We start from the raw sequence: 16,641 nt of genomic DNA, 5'->3' as shown, positions 1-16,641 counted from the left end.
ATTGAAGTCTTGATGGATTCTCCTCCCGATGGCCCGTCTCAACACCCGCGCATCCTCCTCCTCCACCGCCGCGCCCTCGGATGACGACAATGTGCGACAATTGGACCAGGCGCGACAACAGAATGACCAGAAATTAAAGAGTCGTTTCGAGCGCATCTTCCGCAAATACGAACATGATTTCGAGGGAGTCGGCGATGAGATTGACTTGCATTCGGGGGAGATTGTCGTCGACAATGGACATCTCCAGAACATGCGAGACGAGGCCGATCCGGGCAAGAGCGCTTCCTCTCGCTTCGTGAGGACTTTTCAGGAGAAATTGGGGCACGAGGAGGAGGTGGAGGGAGAGGGAGAGGATACAAGTGAGGAGGAGGAGGGGGATGAAGAGGAGGATGGAGAGAATGATGGGGAAGGGGAAGAGTCGTCTGGACACGACAACACGAGCCTTCTCGAGCCATTCCGTGCTCTGACCCGTCCACCTCCCCGTCTGGCACAATTGCTGGTGGGAGGGACGGATGTGGTGGAAGACGAAGGATCTAGCGTGGAAACTCCAACAACCACCACCGCACTCTTGCACCAGATCCCTGCTCTGCAAGACTCCATGTCAACTCTCACGGGCAGGCCTAGACGTCCTACCATTGACACGGACACCATCCAGGCCTTGGGGACCTCCATTGCTAATCAGCTGGCACAACTCATGGCCGCTTCCTCGACAACCTCCAAGAAGAGGAAGAGAAGCTCTCACTCAAAGTCGACGAGACCCACCACAGACCCCGTCTGGGACTTTCCCGACATCAACAGCAACAACAGCAACGCCAAGAACCTCCCCGGACGGAAGAGAAGGAAAACTCCCACTCCTCCCACTCTCAAACCCGCAATGCCTCCGCCAATCTCCTCTCCACCCGCTGCTTCCCCCGGCCAGCGTTCCCTCTGGGCCCCCAAAGGTCGTCAACCCAAACCCCTCAAACCCGCCGCCACTCCCTCCCTCCGACGCCTTCGTTCATCCGTCATCCCCTCGTCTGCCGTTAAGGGTGCAGACTTGAGAAGATGCATGAATTGTAGTCTGACAAACTCCACCACCTGGCACGATGGACCGCATGGAGGCGATTTGTGTGTGTCGTGCGCCAAGTATTATGACCTTTATGGGAGGATGAAGCCCTTCGATTCTCCCACTCCGTCGGTGGAAGAGGYGGACGAGGGTGTAGAGGACGTGCCGGAGATGAGTCTTGATGACCCGGTGTCTGAGGTTGCACTGGATGAGCCGGTGCCTGAGACGAGTCTYGATCAGCCAGTGTCTGAGATGATTCCTGATGAATCGGTGCCGGAAATGAGTCTTAGTGAACCAGTCATCGCTGCAGCTCCGGAGATGGAAGACGATGCATCGGTGGAGGCTTCCTTTGTGCGAGAACTGGAGAGACATGCTCAAGAGGAGCAAGTGTGGGAGCAACATGCCCAAGAAGAACAAGAGGAACAAGAAGAACGTGAGCCAACGTTAGTGCTTGAGCCATCTCAGCATGCTCAACAAAGGCAAGAAGAACCTCCTCAATCTCAGTATCCACCATCAGACCTTGTCCCATTCCAGCCGATATCACCTCAACATCTCCCTCTCAACACACCAAAACCTGCTTCGAGAGGCACCCCAATCACAATGGACGACGACCCAGGATACGTCCACGAAACCCCACAGACTTACCCGGCCAACACTTCCCGACAGATCCTCTCCCCCAAAGTCCTCGCCTACACCGACGAGGAAGATGCCTTGATCATCAAGCTCAAGGAAAAGTGCAACATGGGATGGAACGAGATGCATCGTCATCTCCCCCAGCGATCCCTCTTCTCCATTCAACACAGGTATGCCCGCGCACTCCACAATGCTGATGTTCCGGGAAGGCAACTCTTCGATAAGATGTGGGCGGAGCAGGAAGCTACGGAATGGAAGAAGTCGGCCACCCCGGGAATGAAATTGAACTGGACCCAAGAGCAGGATGAGTTGTTGCTCGAACTTCGAGAAGAAAGGGAACTCGATTGGAGCGATATTGCCAGCATGCTACCTACACATTCCACGGAGGCAGTGGAGTTACGATACAGCGAATTGGTTCGAGAAGCACAGCTCAGGCGTGATGAACAAGCCTGGAATGCGAACGCCGTCTGGACCGCCGAAGAGGACGCGCTGATCGTGCGTCTCAAGGAGATCAATCACCTCGCATGGCATCATGTCGCCGAGAGGTTTGGTGAGAACAGAACCATGCAGGGTATTCAAAAACGATACACACGCACCCTCGCGCCCGATAAGCGGAGGCGGGCGATGAGTGATCTCACCAAGCCGACCGCAGAAGAATCCATCTTTGAAGCCGACCCGGAATTGGCGGACCTTCTCGCCCCCAATCGACCGAGACCTCGGCCGTTTGAGCGGGTGGAAGACACTCTCATCATGGATGTGGTGCAACATGCTAATGGTTTTGATTGGGAATATATTGCCTCTCATGTACCGGGTAGGAGTGTGAGAGAGGTGTACAACAGGTATATCTGGCTCATGAACAATGAAGTGGTGAAGTCAGAATTGAGGAATCGTCAGCAACAGTCTGCACAGCCGGAAAGTCTACCAGAGGAGAAATATCAATGGAGGACGTATTCGCCCACACCAGGGCAGCCAAAATTCATCAGAAGGACGGATACACCCCCGAATTATGACGAAAATAGAGGCGAATCCCCAACTGCTATGGTATCGGCATCAGTCGGATCAGGACACTACCGACCTTTTGTGCAGGCAGAAGATGATGTTATCATGCAGCTCAAGGCATCCCACAATGCATCCTGGGAAGACATAGCCCGGCGACTGCCGGGGAGGAGTGTCGATGCCATTGCACAGCGGTTTTCAGAATTACTTCGCGCGATACCCTCAACCTTCACCCCCGCCGCCGCTCCTCATGCGCTGCCATCCAGTCCCCATCCCGCCGACACATCGCCGTCGCAGCAACGCACACCCATCGAACCAACACCTGGTCTCCATCGCTACACCCATCAAGAAGACGACCTCATCTCTCGACTACGTGCTGCTGATATGTCGTGGGAAGCCATGTCGCCGTACTTTCCCAATCGCACTCCAGCATCGATCAAAGATCACTGGCATGCCGTGATGAAACCCCGGGCGAGGAAAAGTCTGCCTGCTCCCACGATGCATCAGCCGCCAGCTGGATTGTTGAGGACTGCTCTTGACAACAGTCGCAGAAGATCCGATCCGTATTCGAGAGCAAGGGGTGTAGTCGCACGACATGATACTAACGGGTATGGTGTTGGCGATGGCGACAGGAAGGAGGATCCGATTGTGCTGTTTGAGGATGATGTCGAGATGGCTGCTGCTTCGGAGCAACTTTACGAGGAGTTTCGATCTTCGGTTGGGGAAGAGGGGGATGTGGTGAGGGCTGGAGAGGAGCAACAAGGCATGTCGCTGGTTGATCATCAGTCTCGAGCGCAGCGGCAACAAGGTATGCTGCAGGATGATCATCAATCTCGAGAGGAACCACAACAAGGCATGTCGCTGGTTGATCCTCAACTTCTCGAAATGGACCGCATCACGATGAATGAACGCAAGGCAGAGCGACTTATGAACGCCGCAGAACACTTCGCTGCTGAGCAGAACAATCCGAGGATCGTGCAGCGGATTTGGGAGATTTTGAAGAGTGTTGATGGTGTGGAGCATGTCAGCTTGAGGCAGCTCGTGGAACTTACCGAGGTGGAGGGGAAGTGCACGGGTGTGGAACTTGAGTGGGCTTTTGAGGCTTTTGATTGGAATGTTTGTCGGGGTGGTGATGGAAGGACCTTGAGCGGGACGGTGGAGTCGCCGAATGTGAGAAGTGCTGGGACGGAGATGCCGAGAAAGGAAAAGGGGAAGGAGAAGGTGGGGATAGTGGGCTCTGCTGGTGTTTTGAAACCTGCACGGAAGGCTACGGCGAAGGAGACACTTGCGCAGAGAAGAAAGACTTTGCCTGTGGCCGCTGCTACGATCAGGGCGGGTCAGAGAACTTCTTTGCAAGGGGCGCAGACTCCTCGGCCCACTGGACAGGTCCATCATACCCCAATTTCTGTGTTCCAGCCGACTACAACCACAGGCGCAGTGCATGGGAATCCTCTACAACGCGGGAAAACTCCGCAGCCTGCTCGGCCTGATCTTGCAACTCTCCCAAGGCCGACATCTAGAGGTACAGATCCTCAGACCCAGGATTGCAGGACACCTATCTCGATGCAGCCGGCCACGATTCATCGAGACTCTTTGCAGCAGATGCATACTCCAATGTCCACTGATTCTGTGAGGCGCTTGCCACCTTCAGCTGCATCGACAGGCGCAGTTCGTGGGGACTCTTTGGAAGGGGTGGGTACTCGCCAACCTGCCGAGCCTGTTGCTCGCGCAGAGAATCCTGTTCCCAAGGTCTTGACATCCGGGACTGTTCCTACCGTCAGCAGTAATGATCGCTCCGGGCTCTCAGCACTGGTGCCTTCTACATCAACAGCTCAGGAGACGCCTGCTGCTTCAAAGAGGTCTTCGCTGGTGAATCAAGACTCATCAAACTCCACAACTGAGGAGTCCCTCGGGACTCCATCACGTCCTCAACACACCTCCTCAGAGCTCATCCGYATGGCATTCAACGCCACTCAACTCAACACCATGCATCTCAAGAATATCTGTACTTGGGTTGAGAGGAACTTTGACTACTATCGYACCGCATCTCCAAGCTGGAAATCCGATATTGTGAAGGAGTTGAGAACAAATGACGACTTCGAGCAGTGTGGTAATCGAAGAGCTAGGCCATGGCGAGTGAGAGTCGCTAGCGAACCAACAAACATCGCATCTGAGCGGGAGAGGAATCCTGTCGGGCGAGAGCGAGAGACTTCCAGACCTGCCTCGCCGTCACAACTCGACCCCGATGATGACTACGTCGTTATCAACAGTGACCATGACGCCGACGCTGACGATGATGCGAATGACGATGAGGATTCTATCGCCGTGAAACATCCTCCGAAGAAAAATCACAAATCTCGTGGCAAGAGAACGACGGATTCGGCGGAGGATTTGCAGGAATACACGCCTGCAGCAGCAAAAATTCCAGGCGATGCAGTCAGAATTGTTGCGGCGAGAACACGCTGGCGCACTCAGTCCAAGTCCGTGGAGGTACAAGGAAGAGTTCCTCCACCTCAGCTGGATCMCACAATTGAAATTGCGGATAGTGATGACGACGACGACGTCGACGACCTGGCCGAGCCGGTGATGTTGCAGAAGGAGGCGGGATCACAGCAAGTTTCTTCAGGAAAGAAGGTCCGATTTGTGGATACGGTGGAGGTTAGAGGCCCCATCGGAATATCTGCGCATGATGGAACTCCTTGTCTGAAGAAGAAGAGCGCTCCTCGGGCTCAGGCTGGCGGTTTGAGCGATGATGCTGGGAATTCCCGGGGCAATTCTTCGTCAACAGCCAAAGTCCAGACTCCTGCTCGCGGCGGGATGGTTGGGAAAGTCCCTCCCAGCTCACCTGTTTTTAAGAAACCCGCCATCCCGGTCAGGAGAAGTAAGTCTGCCATCAAGGCGGCCGTTACCGCAACTCCTCTAGCCAAGGTCGCGAAGTCTCGACTTGAGCTACTCAGGAGGGAGAGTTCTTCTTCTTCTTCCACTATTGTTGGAGGAGGTGTCGGCCGTGGTGAGATTGTTGAAAGGCAACCAGAACCGGAAACTCCAAAGACTAAGAATTGGCCGCGGAGATATAGTACTCCCACGGCGATTGTTTCCCATCGAGGAAGTCCGGCTTTGAGGGGGGATAGAGGGGTGTCATTGGTGGATCGGTTTGGATTTGGGAGGGGGAAGAGAGTTTTGGAGACGGTTGTTAGGGTTGGGGAGTTGGGGGAGGGGGAGGAGGGGGTGGATGAGTTGGCTTGAGGGATGAGAGGGTGGAATGAAGGAGGGGAGTATCTTGGTCGTTCTTGTTGCTATTGATGCTACCTGTGAGAGGTGCTGTGTGTTGTGTGGGTATGTTAGATGGAAGGAAGGAAGAATGTATATATCTCCCATGACTTTTTATGACCTTTTTCTAAAGAACAATGGTAGGGATGTCTACTTACTCACAAAGAACATGAAGCCGTCTACGTGCTAAGAGGCCTCCTAATGCACCAGTTATTAGACCTCAAACTCGTACTTACACGAGTAATCCTCGGCTAATGACCACGACCTACTTAGAGAACTATTAACAAACTGAAGCCTCCTAATGTATTACGCCGGATAATGTGAGATGGAGACTAACCCTAGCCCTAACCCTAACTCTTTTCGACTTGAAATATTTTAATATAGCTAGTACCGGCGGTTATGTCTCTTCTTATTTACTAAAAAAGTAGAGAAGATAAGTCGGCGTCGTCGATCCTCACATGCAAGACTCTGGATAGTGAACGATGTGGTGATTCTGAACGTGACAGAGCCAAGGCTCATACGACGTGAGAAAATGATTCTTTGAGGGTCCGGTGGTAACTAGTAAGTTGATGAACATCATTTTTGAGAAGAGACCAGAGGATCAAAAGCTTGTTTAAATGGAGACTTGCTGGTTGAATGGTGCGATGATGGGTTGGTTCAATGAACGAGACTTGTGGGTATTGAAGGGCGTTTCGCTGTCATTTTTTCTCCATCATGAGCTTATGGGGATTTTTGTCTTGATTGAAGTGAGACGAGACGTCTTTCCATCTCTATTCAATTYAGAGGCAGGAGTTGTTAGTATAAGAGCATCAAATTACGAGCAAGAATGTCAACAAGGAGAAATCAAGGATCTCAAATCGTCGATATTGGCATGGAGAAGCATGACCCTGAAAGACAGCTCGAGGACCGGGAGACGTTTACTCATACTATGAAGGTCTCATATCGACCAGATTGCTTGAGGGTTGTGCCAGGGAAGTGGCGAGGCCTCGACGGGGTAGTTGCTTGCAGTAAGTCTTCAGTCTGGACTTTCCCATTTTATTATGATGCTGAGCCAGAAGGCGTGGTACTTACCTTGAAACTGGACAGCATCTCATCTACATCAACATCAACATCWCATCAACATCAACATCAACATCCCATCAACATCAACATCCCATCAACATCAACATCCCATCAACGTTCCATCAAGATCCCAACAGCGTCTCATCAATACAGCAAACGCATCCAACATCTTGTTTCTTCCCATCGCATCCAACTTGGCATTCTTCCATTAGAACGACAGACCTCAACATGTCTCACATTGCCGAAGCTTGCGAGGAGGTGCTACAAGCTGAGATAAGAGAGGGCCATGTTGCAGCAAAGCCCTTGCAAGAGAAACATTCTCGCCTGAAAAGGGAGCAAGAAGAGCTGGACTGCTATAAGTCAGATCTGCAACGTGAGCTGAAAGAAAATCCGGAGCCCGTCGACTACTTTAGGCGGCACGCAGCGAGAAAGCGAAAACAAAGATTCGGCCAGGGAGAGTCGATCTTGTTCGCGAAGTTGCGAGAGGACATTGCGGCATTGAGAGCGAGAGTAAAAGGAGAGTTCGATGATGAAGTGAGGGTCTTTCTGCAGACGAGCGGAGACGACGCCAATCCGAAGCGGAGACGTTTGGCAGACATCGACGATGCGATTGAGAGGGTTGTCATTGAGAAAAATGTGCGTTCATCCCTGCTCTGCAGAAGTACCGGTTGAGACTTGCTGACGACTTGACACAGATGGTCCAAAAAGAGATCCAATCTCTATTTCCCGTACCGAAAGGTTTGTACTGCACGTTTGTGCCTTGTCTAAGCACAGTGCTAATGTAGGACAGGAGGTTGGGAACTTGCGAACCCCAACAATACCACCAGAGCAGGAACCAATGCTTCACTCGATACTTCAAGACCTCTGCAGTCCGCTGCTCCTCGTCCCCATTCGTCGAAACGCAACCTGAGTGGTCCATCATTCCCACAGTACGCCGGCATGCGCCGGAACCCTTTCAGAGGAGACTCTGACTCGGAAACTATCGTTCAGTCCGACGAAAATCCCTCTCCAAGTCAGAGTGTTCAGCAACCAGTCTTCAATGATGCACTCATCCCCAAGCAAAAGGATAAGCAGCCAGCAGCGGTAGTTGGTGGAGAGTCTGCCGCAAACTCGGTCCAGCACCTGTCAGACAGGTCTCAGACTCCTTTAGTAGCTGAAAACACGTCGGCAAGCACTACCGCAGATGAGACTGCTGCTGTAGCCAGCCCTTCCCACTCTTCACTCAGTTCCAGCCCTCCTTTACTACAATTTGCCAAAGCTGCTCAGTCTCGCATCGCTCGGGGCGAGGATCACGACGATCGTCACGATTCACTCACAAACCGACCGATGCAATCGACACAACCTTCCGAGAACTGGCAACGCGACGGACCTCCTATGCGGAGTTCTTCCGACCCACAACTGCCATCGCGCGGTTCCCTCAACTGTGGATCTCCAGAGGCCCGACAAGCCTTCAGCGTTAGTTACAATGAAGGCAAAGGCGAAACCGAGTCCGACAGCGACACCTAAACCCAAGAGTTGCGATTGACAAAGCGTGGCGGGAATTGACTCAGGGTTAAGACGCTGAAGAGTCAGTATATCAACCCTCGGGTTGCGGAACACTCATCATGTCTAGACGGGACGTCGTCGGAGCGAGAAACTCGTTCATTGGGTTGAATCTGAAAATACTGAGAGCCCTTCATTTCGAGATARGCTTAGATCGTTGGCAAGATGAATACGTTGAGCTGCTTGGTTGATCCTGTCAAGTGGTGAGTTCCGATCATGTTTCTGTAGATCTACCCGCCGTGCGAATTCCTTGGGCGAAGAAGGTGGTATACTGAGGAGGGGATTCGGACCGTGTCCATCTCTTCGGTCAGCTGAGAGTTGTCGTGGCTGGTCGAGATTTGTTCTTCTGATACGCTCTGCTTACGTTATGCTGTGGTATGAAGCTCGCTGATATGCTAACGATTTCGTATGTAGTTAGCGTCAAATACTAACTCCAAGGTACATATCGTCTCCATCAACCTCACCTCATCAGATTTTCATTCAATTGTCTATGTGGACATCTCCCTTGAGACAGACTGCTCTTGTCTCTACTCGATAGAGTTACAGCTACATCATCTACAAGGGTGATGGACGACTATCTGACATTCGGAAGCAAAGCTGTGCTGCTGTTTGGRACTGATGTAGCGAGTCGACGCTTCTGCTTTCTGCACGGCTGGTCCGTACACTCCACGGCTATATATTTATCAATGGCAAAGTGGAGGATGGAGGGGATTTATGTGGTAAGGCACTCTGGATAAGTCACCGAGGCCATTGTGATACGCAGTAGCTGTTCGCAATACTGCTGGCTGCAAATCAAAACGAAGATGCAAAAGAGCTGGTCACACTGTATTTCAGTACACCAGGCGCCGGGAAATAGCTTCTAATTATCGACAATGCCGACGAGGATATAGTAGCTGAGCTTCTCCAGAGAGCCATCAATGACAGAATTTTCCCCAGGGGTCTGGCGGAGGTAGCAGACTTCGTTTTCCGAGCTGGAACATCTCCCCTTAGCAGACACTCAGGCTGCTACGTGTATGGGGGGCTCAATGGAATTCCAGTCTCCGGGTACTTCAGGCTTCTAAGGACGAGCCTTGTATGGCTCAATAAAGAAGACCACGTGGAAGAATTCCAAGCGCCAGCACCAAGCATCTCAGGGATGTATTTCCCAGTGTCGAATCGGGAGGATCGGGAGATATGGCAGGTGAGCAACAGATGTAAAATGTCATCCACCTGCTTGAGCATTTCTGTGGTCTTTGAGAGCTCTTTCTGGGACTCATCCCGATCGACTCGCAACTCAGCAGCAGTTTGCAGGGACATACTTTGATACGGATGAAGGTCGCACGATGCATGCATGCCATTCACCTGCTTGAGCATGTCGTTGCTATCCAGGAGGAGTCGATTCCGGAAGACCATCGTCATCAACTTTGCTCGCAACATGAGCTTCCATGTGCATAACATCAGGCGTAGGAGGAAGGGTGCAATCACGTCGCATGAGCATGGGATCGCTGCCCAGCACGTAGTGCTCGCGGATTATCACCCCCTGATGGATCTTCTGCCGAAGAGTTTCCTGCGGAGATGCGAGAAGAGTGTGGCTWCTCGTCGCCTCACAATGCACTGGCCTCCAGAGAAGAACAGCGGTTATAGCCGCAGCACTTGACCCAGAAGGCGGCTCAAGTGGGTATGGAACTGCCGTGTGAAGCGTGATTCAGGACAGCGGCCTATCCTGTCAGGAAGTAACGCAGCACAACGAACCAGCTTGATATCTGCTGTCTCGCTCTCCGGTGATACCAAGCAAGTTTTCGAGAGAGAGATGAAAGCTCAGAGGTAGCCGTTGTACTTGAACAAAGCTGGATCGATTAAGATGGAGACACGAAGTCAGTATCTGGTCATACATAGTTTGACGCTGGCATCCTGATAGCATCTGACATTGACGCTACTCATGCGCCCGTCATGTCGTCGTAGTGCTTCATCGTAAAGATGTCGCYGTCTTGGTTAGGATGCTCAACATGACATAGCAACGTGAGGGGGCAAATGTCATCCTTGAGTTTGCCGCCGTTAACGGACATACCTTGCGTTGAGTATCTCCACCGGCAATAACATCCTGCTAGACGACAGTTGAACGATTGCTCTCGCTCATCAAGGCAAGTTCTTCACTAGGATGGAATTGGAAAGAATCGCGTGGATGAAAGCAGCAAACAAATCGGTCTTCACCAACTGGAAATTTCATCCTCGACCTACCGACCTTTCTTCACCTCACTTTTTCCAACATTGCCACGATGGATCCCTTCGAGGCCCGCAGAAAGAAGCTGGCACGAGAGAAAGAGAGGAGACTGGCAGCGGTGAAAGAGACAGAAGAGGAAGAGGCGGCACTGCAGCGGGAGGAACAGCAACACAAGGAGACGGAGACTCTGAAGCGCCACCATTCCAAGCTTCAGGCGGAGCTGGCAGAATTTGAAGCCAAAACGCAAGAATCGCAGAAGCAGCTCGAACATGAGTTGGCGGAGGCGAAGAAGAAGCTGGAGTCGGAGCATCACTCCCGTATCGAGCGCATCGAAGAGTCTTCCGCCAAAGTCCAGAGCGAGCTACTTGAGGTGATGAAGGAGATCAAAGATCGGACATCTGCAAGGCGTATCGTCCTACTCTATAGTCTCAGACTTACTAACACAAGCCACAGAATGTCAAAATCAGCGGCACTTCATCCACCCAAGGTACGTCCCGGGTGATGAGCGGAGATGAACGAGCCGACTCACACAATACAGGATCAGCACAGGTCGACAAAGGCCGCAAGACAGCATCCCAGGAAGGTGAGATCACTTCCGAGACACGACAACACATGGTAGAGGAGGAGGACCGGGATAATATCAGAGTCGCGTCTACCAGCGCATCTACCAAACAAGTTCAGCACATTCCAGCTGCAGCGATGATGGTGCCTCCCAAGACTGTTTCACCAACAGCGGCAGCTACGACGACAACTCTGACGAAGAAGACAACTTCGGCGGCGTCTCGAACTCAAAATCCTAGTGGAGTTGGTTCGGGTGGCAAATCCAACGCTCCTAGTTCGACAAAAGGGAAGGTAGTCGATAGCATCGCTCGAGAAATCACTTTGAAATCGTGCACGATGATCGTTGGATACGGAGAGGAGTGGTTTGAGCTTTCCTGCCCAGTCCCCGAATGCCAACAGAATGCCAACGTCACCGGGTATTTCAATGGCAGGGACGGGCTGAAGAGACATTTTGGGTCGATGCACCGGCCACGGGTTTTCGATTTGACTGAATGCATTGTACATCAGTTCGATGAAAATGACTGCAAACGACTGAGTAAAGAGCAGAATCCTGTAACCAGAAGATTGCCAGCGAAGCGGACGTCTCCAATCTCTGGTGTGCCAAACAAACGAAGTCAAAAGAAAGCCCCGGGACGAGAAGCTTCAGATCAAGATGCAGATCAAGTACCGGAGACGAACGTTGCGAAGAAGTCGGCAGCAATCACAGTCCCCGAAGAATCCGAACACTCAATCTCAGAATTCGCTGTTAGTTCCACCGTCCTTGCATCACCACCACCACCTGCACAGCGCCATGGGAGTATGGCTCCACCGAAGCAGTCCCCGAAAACACCTGCTTCAGGCTCAGCTTCAGCTAAAAAGCAAGTATCCTTCCAAATTCAGGAGGATGTCATCGAGCCGTTGACAGGTGGTAAAGAGAAGAATGGAGTCAGTCGACCGCCACCTGACGCCGCGAACGACACCACGCCAACTCGCTCGCCTTTCTCGGATCAACGAACTAAATACAAACCAACCCCAAACCCTGCTTATCCAGGCGGCTCCATGAAGGATCCTCGTTTTCGTGATTCAGAGAAACGTCCCACTCAGGATACTCCGACAAAGAAGACACAACACAGCCCCGCTGGATCTTCAGCGCAGAAGAACCAACCAACTCAGCATTCGAGCCCTTCTGCATCGTCTTTCCTCGGTATTCTCGACAAAATTACAAATCAGTCCAGTCGGAACGATACTGGTTACCAGTCACCCACCGGTAATTCTCAGCTTCGGGACGCTGTACATGGTGAATGTAATTACGTTCTCGGCCCTCCTACTCCGTCTCAGCGTCAACACAATGTTGTTACTAGACACAGCCAGTCTGGTTTCGAAGGTATACCCACCGGACCTGCGCGAGACAATCGACCCAACACTTCTGTAACAGACCAGAACCGTCCGAATGCTACATACAACGCTCCACCCTTCGACCCGCCACATGCACGAAACCGCGGTGGCCGAGACAACAGAGGTGGTCGTGGTAGAGCGAATCCCCGTACCTCATCGCACGGTTTTCCAAGATCCAATGTTTCACAGAATGACGATCCACGATTAGCACATACGAGAGATCAAGAGGATCAAGCCGGAGAGAGYGAAAGCCGTGCGAGAAACAGCGGGTTGCATCCTCGTAGGCAGAGATGGGGCTGAGTATGTTGGAGGTCTTTGTTAGGGAAAGGAGGAGATTGTTGAGATCAAGGATTGGTTTGCGCTGCCGGCAATGAAGTGATTTGTATCATGGAGTGCAAGGCAGGGAATGTTGGCAAGGGAACGTGATCAGGAGTCTGGTGTGTTTTTGATGGATTGTAGATACCCCCATATCAGTACGTCGCGATTCTTTGAAGGCTACCCATGCTTTCCACTCTCGATCTGGTTGTCGTTCATCTGAGCTTTTCTCAACGCTCGAGCCTTGAAGACAACCTTCGATGCAACACAAACCCGACTCTGCCACGCACGTCAAGAGCATGGCTGATCTTCCAGTTTAGCAGAAGACCTGACGATCATGCCATTCACGTTCCACATTCCAACTTGCAATTTGTGTCAGAGATGCTGTACTCAGACCTTTCATCCATTTCATTCTCTCATCACAGATCAAATACGTAGATGTACAGAAAACAAATATCATCCCCCAAATCCAACATCGTCCCTCCCATCATCAACGACCCTCCCCCACTCCAACAACAACCTAAACATGTAAACTTCCATGTCCTCCTTTCTCAACACCTTCTCGGCCCACTCCCTCCCTTGATTCGCAATCTTCTCTCCTTTCCTCGCCCCGTCTTCACCTTGATTCGCAAAGAACTCCAAAGTAGCCTTCACACCAACCCCACGAACATCAAGCGGTACGAAATGCGCCCAGGCTTCGACGCGGGAATCCCACCATTCTCTGAATATCCCTGCTTTCATGGGGAGAGATTTCGATCGGAGGAARGGTAGGAACCGACCACTAAAAGCCGCACCGTCGAGATCGAGGAGATACTTGTAGGACCAGTGATGTTGGAAATCGATTCCCGGGACCAAGGGTGCGAGAGCTTTTGCTTGGTCGGAGCAGTCCGGGCCGAAGCAACGGACTATGTTATCTACGACGTGGACGTCTGTTTTGGATGTGAGAGAGGAGTGCGAGGTGTAGACGAATTTGTTGTGGATGGGATTGCCGTTGAAGTCGGTGGTGTTGGGTAGAATTATCGGACCGACGGATTGCAGATCGATTGACTTTGCGGTGGAGGAGGATGAGAGGAGGTTGACGAAGCGCTGGCGGACCATGCCTTTCCATTGGGACCAGCCTTGAGATACCCCTTCGCTTGTTGCTCCTCTCCAGAAGAGGATGTCCTCTTTCTCAGCCCAAGGCTTGTCGGGATGCTCGTCAGAGGGAGCGTAGACTGCCTTTTCGAGGTAATTCCATGAAGAGGGGTAGAGAATGTCGTTGAATCCAGACACCTTGGATTGTGAAAAGAAAGGATACAGCTCGTGCGTAGCTTTGAACGCTGCAGGTGAGAGGTAGATTCCGTGCAGGTCTGCCAGGTCAGGTTGGTGGCAGACATCTGCTGCAAGCTGCCAGTCCGAGAGGAAGAGACCCAGAGAGTGCGGCGACATGCAGGTTGTACAAAGTGTCGAGGTATCCCATGTWCGTAAAGTGCGGGCAGGAGATGAAGGAGGACAACCAATCGTGCCATGACTCTCGAAGATCTTCTGCCAAGAGTGCTCCTGCAGAGGTGTTTCGCGATTCGGTTCTGCAGGAAGAGGCTTCCACCCTGCCGCGCGATTTGGAGAGAAGTTTGTCTGTCTCGGCTTTGTCTTATCGAAGTACGAGACTTGGGAGGAGGCCGTCTGTTTCAAGTCTTGAATCAACTCGTAGGGAGCAGCCACACGGCATTCATCGTTGAGGTTGAAAGCAAGATCCATATCGGGAAGGTGTTCAACGAACTTTCCGATCATCTCAATCAGACCATCCAGCATCCAAGCGTGTGTGCCTGGTATTCCATTATCATACACACTGACTTGGCCGTTGCGAATGTTGATACCAGCCACATCGTTCCAAGGATTCGAGATCAACTCCCAAGTTCGCTCTCTAATCACACTTGGTGGCAATGCGTAGAACGGGAGGAGATCATTGTGAATACTGTCAAAGTCATCGATGATGACGGAACTCCTTGCAGTGGCGAATTCGTACCAACGATCGAAACCTGGCGGCGGGTGCTGAAGATGGCGGGCTTGGTAGACTTCCACTGCCTGAGTGAGGTTCTCGCTTGCCGAAGCCTGTGCGAGAAAGACTTCGTGGTGGGCTTGAGCTTGGTACATGAGCATGTCTATCGGGTGGAAGGTGACTGATGTTGAGGTCGAGAAGAAGAGAGAGGTCCAGACGAGGAAAATTGTAAGCAAGATGAGGTGCACCCAGACGGTTACTCCATTTGAGAACAGAGGTGGATTGTGTTTGGAAGGGAGGTCCAGACTGAAGTAGACCACCAAGCCGAGCATTGTCAGGGAGACGGCAAACAACCCGAATCCGAGATAGGTTGGTGGGAAAGGGTGTGCGTTGTTCCACGCAAAGACTGTCGATATTGTCATTATGGAGGAGAAAGTGGCGAGCAGGGAGGTCGTTAAAACGCCAACGTGCAAAATCTGGATGTTGATCAGCGAGTGTGGAGTTGATCGAAAGGGGAGGACTGACCAAGGCTAAAGCGCAAAGCAAAGTAATAACAATATACATGTCCAGTCGTAGCAGACTCCAGACGAAGCGCGGGGAAATCTGGCGAATCCAAGTCCGATCGGCCTCTTCCGCCAGGTAATATACAATCCCAATAGAGAGGAAAGCGAAAGCCGATGTGAGAAAGGCATATCCAACGGCCGCCGCCCGTCCAGCCAAGCTTCTCGAAGATGGGTTCAGGGTGACTAGCTGGGCAATGCTCCACACAATCACCACATCCAAACACGTCCCAAGCAGCTGAAGATGCGGGACCTGCAGACGATATGGCAGAGTTGCGGCGCAGATGAAGGTTGAACGTGGTGTCGCCGTCGCCGCCATGGCCAACATTCCTCCCAGCACCACAAAGGCCACGGAAATGACGCGTGATAAGGGCATTTGGCCCACGAATGTCGCCAGCGCCTCATAAGCGCTGGCTTCCTCGTCGTCCATGTCCACAGAAGAATCTCCGCCGCGTCCCCGCCGATATCTCCACCATTCCTCCAAGGCAAATGCCAGCGGAAGCAGAGGCGTCCAGCTGTGAGTACTGCACTGCACATTCTTCAATACGCGATGCAGGATCTCTGCTCGTAAGCAGAGTGCTAGGACCAGCACAACGAAGCATGTCCTCAATCTTCGTAGGCTGACGGGTGGTGGTGGGTTTTGGYAGGGCTCCCGCTCCTCATCTTCGCCCTCTCCGTCCTCGGAATGCCTCACATCTCGCAAGGGGACTGCTTCATAGCCTCCAGCTTTGCCTCCTCCGCCGTAAATCTCTCTGGAGAGGACGCGACTCAGTGCCACCACTACGATCCCACATGTCGCAAGTGTCGCAATGGCCGCATGGACCGGTTTATCGGCCGCAAAAGTCGTCTGGGCGGATCGGGTGAGGAGGATGCTGCCGGTGACAAGTCCGCTGTCACATTGCTGTCAGCATGCAAGACATGGGAATTCTCGTGACGGGGGTCGGTCTTCTTACACAGCAGCGGGCCATTTGGGCAAGGGAGCAACTTTCATGCCGCATGCATCATTGGCATTTCTTGCCGAGCGGGGCTGCAAGCTGGTCTGTTCAWAGATGGAGTCTGCTCTTCAGCGCGCAGTACCTAGTCCACACCAAGAGACTGCTTTCTG

The 16,641-nt window shown here is 52.3% G+C and overlaps 4 protein-coding genes; 3 read left to right on the top strand and 1 right to left on the bottom strand.

The window, feature by feature from the left end:
* Nucleotides 1-28: 28 nt before the first annotated feature.
* On the top strand, nucleotides 29-5,920 carry RCC_04990 (uncharacterized protein; the record flags this gene model as incomplete). Its single annotated transcript, XM_023770266.1, has 1 exon — nucleotides 29-5,920. The coding sequence occupies one exon, from the start codon at nucleotides 29-31 to the stop codon at nucleotides 5,918-5,920; it is 5,892 nt and encodes a 1,963-aa protein (XP_023626034.1).
* A 1,314-nt stretch (nucleotides 5,921-7,234) lies between these two features.
* RCC_04989 (uncharacterized protein) lies at nucleotides 7,235-8,512 on the top strand (the record flags this gene model as incomplete). XM_023770265.1 has 3 exons in its annotated part: nucleotides 7,235-7,642; nucleotides 7,702-7,744; nucleotides 7,797-8,512. 3 exons carry the CDS (start codon nucleotides 7,235-7,237, stop codon nucleotides 8,510-8,512), a joined length of 1,167 nt encoding a protein of 388 aa, XP_023626033.1.
* A 2,291-nt stretch (nucleotides 8,513-10,803) lies between these two features.
* On the top strand, nucleotides 10,804-12,983 carry RCC_04988 (uncharacterized protein; the record flags this gene model as incomplete). XM_023770264.1 has 3 exons in its annotated part: nucleotides 10,804-11,118; nucleotides 11,202-11,235; nucleotides 11,287-12,983. 3 exons carry the CDS (start codon nucleotides 10,804-10,806, stop codon nucleotides 12,981-12,983), a joined length of 2,046 nt encoding a protein of 681 aa, XP_023626032.1.
* Nucleotides 12,984-13,454: 471 nt separating this feature from the next.
* RCC_04987 (related to capsular associated protein) lies at nucleotides 13,455-16,527 on the bottom strand (the record flags this gene model as incomplete). XM_023770263.1 has 3 exons in its annotated part: nucleotides 13,455-15,452; nucleotides 15,502-16,426; nucleotides 16,490-16,527. 3 exons carry the CDS (start codon nucleotides 16,525-16,527, stop codon nucleotides 13,455-13,457), a joined length of 2,961 nt encoding a protein of 986 aa, XP_023626031.1.
* Between the last annotated feature and the right edge of the window lie 114 nt (nucleotides 16,528-16,641).

Source organism: Ramularia collo-cygni, assembly GCF_900074925.1.
Source record: "Ramularia collo-cygni strain URUG2 genome assembly, contig: RCC_scaffold07, whole genome shotgun sequence".
NCBI lineage: Eukaryota > Fungi > Ascomycota > Dothideomycetes > Mycosphaerellales > Mycosphaerellaceae > Ramularia > Ramularia collo-cygni.
Note: the sequence above shows the minus strand (reverse complement) of the source record. Positions and strands in the feature narration are given on the sequence as shown.